This window comes from Morone saxatilis, unplaced genomic scaffold, assembly GCF_004916995.1.
Source record: "Morone saxatilis isolate NCDOM2014 unplaced genomic scaffold, NCSU_SB_2.0 Contig20, whole genome shotgun sequence".
NCBI classification, from domain to species: domain Eukaryota; kingdom Metazoa; phylum Chordata; class Actinopteri; family Moronidae; genus Morone; species Morone saxatilis.
The window spans coordinates 8,262,026-8,266,825 of NW_023339763.1; the positions used below are offsets into that span (position 1 = coordinate 8,262,026).

General features: G+C 38.1%; 1 protein-coding gene across 1 annotated transcript in view; it reads right to left on the reverse strand.

Moving 5' to 3' along the window:
* stk32a (serine/threonine kinase 32A) overlaps positions 1 to 1,266 on the reverse strand; it is a 53,669-nt gene extending 52,403 nt beyond the window's left edge. Inside the window, exon 1 of the mRNA XM_035666702.1 lies at positions 1,115 to 1,266. Within this exon, the coding sequence (XP_035522595.1) occupies positions 1,115 to 1,233 (119 nt within the window). The 5' untranslated portion in view covers positions 1,234 to 1,266. The remainder of the gene's footprint in view (positions 1 to 1,114) is intronic.
* Positions 1,267 to 4,800: the final 3,534 nt, after the last annotated feature.

Below are 4,800 nucleotides of genomic sequence, written 5' to 3' on the forward strand. Positions count from 1 at the left end.
GGGGGGGGGGGGGGGGGGGCACAGCATTGGTGCCACAACTCACTCATTTAGTATCTCATTTAATTCATTTTTTTAAATGGAACTGCCTAACACATAAAGAGCAAGTACTGAACCTGTAAATAAGAAGGAGCAACATAAAATAAATAAATAAATGTGATTTTTAAAAACCGGACTACATGGCAGTTATTCATTGACTTTGGTCAGACATCCCCTCCTCTCTGCATTTCTGCTTGACAGAAAACCAGGGTGGCTTCCTCTCAGAACATTGCAGAGTGGGAGTGCTTATCAAGAATTAATGACGCCCTTCAGATGGAAACTTAACAAGCCATACTTATCAGGAATCTCAAAAGTACGATTCCTGGTGCTCAATAAGTTCGGGGCTTTCAAATTATGATGAATGAGTGGCTGAAAATTACCTGATGAGTCATCTTAGATTAGCGCACTAGCGTTTTGAGTGAGCTTGTGCGTTGTGTGCTGAGGGAAAGACTTCCTCAACCCCCAAGATGCAGTGAGGCAAATGAGAACCTGCCAAGAGAGGAGGAGGGTCGTGCCCATAAAAGTGGAAGCTTGGATCAGTGAGCAAACTACATTTTCCTTTTAGCAACTTCACAGGGTGAGATGACGTGAATGGAGGCGTGAGAGTGTTCTTCAGTGGACGACACCTAAATCCAGAGCTTTCTTTAATGGGGGATGGTCCCTCTGTGTGTCTGTGCATACACTGATTTAATGGACTCGATACAATCACCATAAAAATCAAATGGGTGACACGGAGTGCACTACAAAATCATTCAAATGACTGCTATGGCTGATGGTAATAGCCAGTGTTAAACACAAGCCTGGGTGGAGATGAAGAAGAAATCACTCCGAGTGTGCTTAAGATTTTCCACAGAAGCTTTTTTTGTGTACATACTTATCGGAGGCTCTGTCAAAGTCACTCCCTGCTAAATATAATAAAGCAGTCTGAGTTCCAATTCAAAGAGTGGCTGAAGTAAATTCCTGAACACTGTCAGAAGTAGTCCAGGATTATTCACAGGAGCCTTACAGACTTAATTGATAGACAGACATATACAACCACACATTCAAATACGTATTCACTAAAGCATGGGTGGCTTACCAGAAGTTGACCAGGAAAGGATGTTCAAGGTTCTGCATGATCTGCAGCTCTTTCAAGACGTTCCTCACTTCGTTCCGCTCCACACATTTTAGCTTGTTCATGTACTTCATGGCGTACATCTTCTTAGTGTCCTTCTTCTGTACAATGCAGACCTGATCACAGAAAGGTACATTCTTTCACTGTTGTAGTCAAAATTAATACTGAATAATGTCTGTGTTCTGCTTGCACATCTCTGTCTTATGCTCCAGTACACTCAATGATGTTAAAAGTGACTCATACACAATATTGCTTTTTGCTAACTTTAAACAGCCAATCATCCAAACAAAATGATAATATAGTCCTTACTGCCAGTATGATAAACCACATGATAACATGTGATAAATATCATTGTTCCTCTTGGGCAAAATTATATAATTTTAAAATTGTAGCCACAAAGTAGTGAGATACATCATTCTTCCATGTTTGGTCAAGTATGGTCATTAGTTAGGTTGCATGATACATAGAAAAATAAACATTCTGATACAGAATTTGCAGCGTGTTTACCATCATTCATCCATGTTTGTCTAAAGCTTCATTGCTTGAGACTCATGGACACATTTAGTGTTATAATGCAATAACCAGAAATGTGGCCCATCTAAGGCTGGACGGAAACTTCAGGATTTCTCTTTAATCTCAGTGATCACAAACGTAATCCTCTTTTAAGACGTTAAACTTTTTACACCAGTTTGCCTTTTAGAGATGGGAAACATCATGCTACCATTCATTAGAAACTGCTACTGCATGTCAGTAGGGAATGTAGACCTTTCAAACAACACTTGTTGCACTTACATCAGTGAAAATAAATAGCATGACTCTCATGTGACGCAGCAAAATGTAGAATACAGCACCTGCAATCTGGGTAGCTGTTATTGCATGCATATATATATGCATATCAAATTGTATATGATTATCCCCTTTTGACAATGCGTCTGAGAATAGACACTATTTTCAATATGCAGGAGTGCAATATCCCATATTTATTTGTAGACAAGCTTGTGTGTGCTACAAGCGTCAATAAGCCTGTGATTACTGCTATCTAAGAGAGTGATCTGTGGACCAGCTGGCACAGTTAATCAGCCAAACCCTGATCGCATCACTCCTCCCTTTGAACAGCTTGCCATCTACTGTGATTAGACTGCTTATCTGTTGTTGGACAGAGTGTAGATGCTTTATGGGTCTGTGTATACATGTGCATGGGAGTGTGCATGTGCGTTGCTATATGTGCTTACATGTACTGTAAGTGCTGATGTGAATTACTCTGCAATATATGGCTTAACAGCAAGACTGCGATCACCTCTGATTTGTGTCTGTGGAGCTGTTGGTTGGTCTCGGGCAAATTAAACCGCAAGGCTTTACTAGCTTGTGTATGATGATAACTACTGACAGAGAGGGGACGCGGTATATCATTTGTCACGCCAAATGTCCACGTGCCTCTTTAAAGAAATTAATTTAAAGAGATTAATTATTTGCGCTTTTTTTTTCCAATTAGAAAAGCTTAACTTTCCCCCGCTTCCAGCTTCTAAATTGTGAGGATTTTCTGCTATTTGTTGTATAATGTGATAGTAAAATCAATAACTTCAGGTTTTGGAGTGTTGTTTGGACAAAACAAGCACTCTGTGATGGTAATTTTTCACTATTTTATGACACTTTACAGATCAAGTAAATAATCTCGTCAGTAATCAGTAATTGCAGCACCAGGATCACATGAAACATGAACAACATGTGATATTTGCATTTATTATGTAAGACTGGATCTAGTTTAGATATATTTGTTAGGGTTTCACATATTACCTATTTCTGTTGGTCTTGTTTTTAAGTGCATCTGTTGTAGGCAGGCTCCTGAGCAACCTCATGGGCTGTGTGATAGTTTATATGTCAGTACTGGTTTTTACCTTACATATGTCTATTGTTGTGACCTATTTGTCTGTTTGTTTTCTTTTTGTTTCCCCATTTAGGATTAATACATTTATGAAAAGAAACATGGACTTACTTTTCCAAAGCTTCCTTTTCCTATTGCTCTCAGGATCTGGAAGTGGTCGAAATTTACTGTGAGAAAGAAAAGAGTAAGTTAATAACAGAAATTTTAACCTGAAATCTGATTTTTAATTTTTTCTTTTCTCCTTCACTATTGAAACAAGGTGAAAATACTTTACAGGATCAACAACAAATACAATTTTAAAAAGCAATGGTGCCCCTTTACAGGGCCCTCTCACACCACATCCACTCCGTAAATTGTTTCACTCTGCTGGGAGCACAAGGGGTTTTGTATCAAGACTGTATTGGTTCTTACTGCGGCACGCTTACAGACCTCTGGTGTTGGACACAGTGTGGAGGAGAGATGTTCCAGATCTGGAACCTACATTTGACTGGGATAAAGTGTGGATCAGTGTGGGCTTAGCATCCAGAAACCCTGATCATCAGCAAATACATTATAATTATATACACAGGGTATATTTAACTCCTAGGAAGCTTCATTTGATGAAGGTTATTAATGATCCTACGTGTACTTTCTGTTCCTCCAAAGTGATTGGCAGTTATTTTCACATGTTTTGGGAGTGTGCCCCAGTGGCCAAATTTTGGAAGATGGTTGCCTTTAACCTCTCTAAATTGTTTAAGATTAGATTGCCCTGTTCACCTGCTACACTCATTTTGAATGATTTGTCAAGGCTGGGTTTAACACTGGATAAGAAAAGAGCATTATTGGCTGGGCTTACGGCTGCAAAAAAACTAGTTGCCACACGTTGGAAACCTCCACATTCACTATCTTTTCGAGCATGGGTTTTAACATATTTGAATATTGTCTATTTGGAGAGCTAGAGCTAGAGTCCACAGAGCAAAAGAGTCAGCAATAGAGGCTTGGCATTCACTCTTAACTATCCTCCGTGAGTTTCAGATGTAATATGTGACTGAGAGTTCTGGATCCAGGGGGTGGGTGGGTTATATTTGGGGTTTTATTTATTTATTTTTATTTTTATTATTTTATTTATAAAATGTATATATAGTTGTTTAATCATATGTATCTGTATATATGCATATGTATAGGTATGTATGTGAATATATATTTTATGCTCTATTTTTGTAATGTGTATATACCTATATGTATTTTTCCTTTAAAATAAAAAAAGGTTGATCACAAAAAAAACAAACACATTTTTCACAGAATATATAAGAGATCTTTAAACACTCTTTGAGCCTGACCATGGTCTTTGATGCTTTAAGTGGTTTTGATTCTGGAGAAAATCCCTAGAGTAAAGGGTAAAAAAAGCCCCCATTAGTCTTATTACCTTTTAAGTAACACTGAGTATCCATTTAATCTGATGGAGCAGCACAGCAGGGTGTGTGTGAGTGGGAGAAGTATTCAGATATTTCGCTTAAGTAAAAGTAGAAATGCAGCAATGTAAAAAATGGTCCAAAGTCCAACCTCAACTATTTCTGGAAAATCTTTTTAAAGTGATTATTACAGCAATTTTTACTGCTTTGACTCTTGCAATCACATGTCAAAAAAACTCGCTGCAGTGGCTTAATTCTATAACTGAAGGCACTCGCTTAAATAGTAACAATAGTAATAATAGCTGTATTGTTGCCTCACTGCACAGATCAGCCTTCCATGATGTGAAACATAATTGAAACTTAAAAAAGGGTATCGT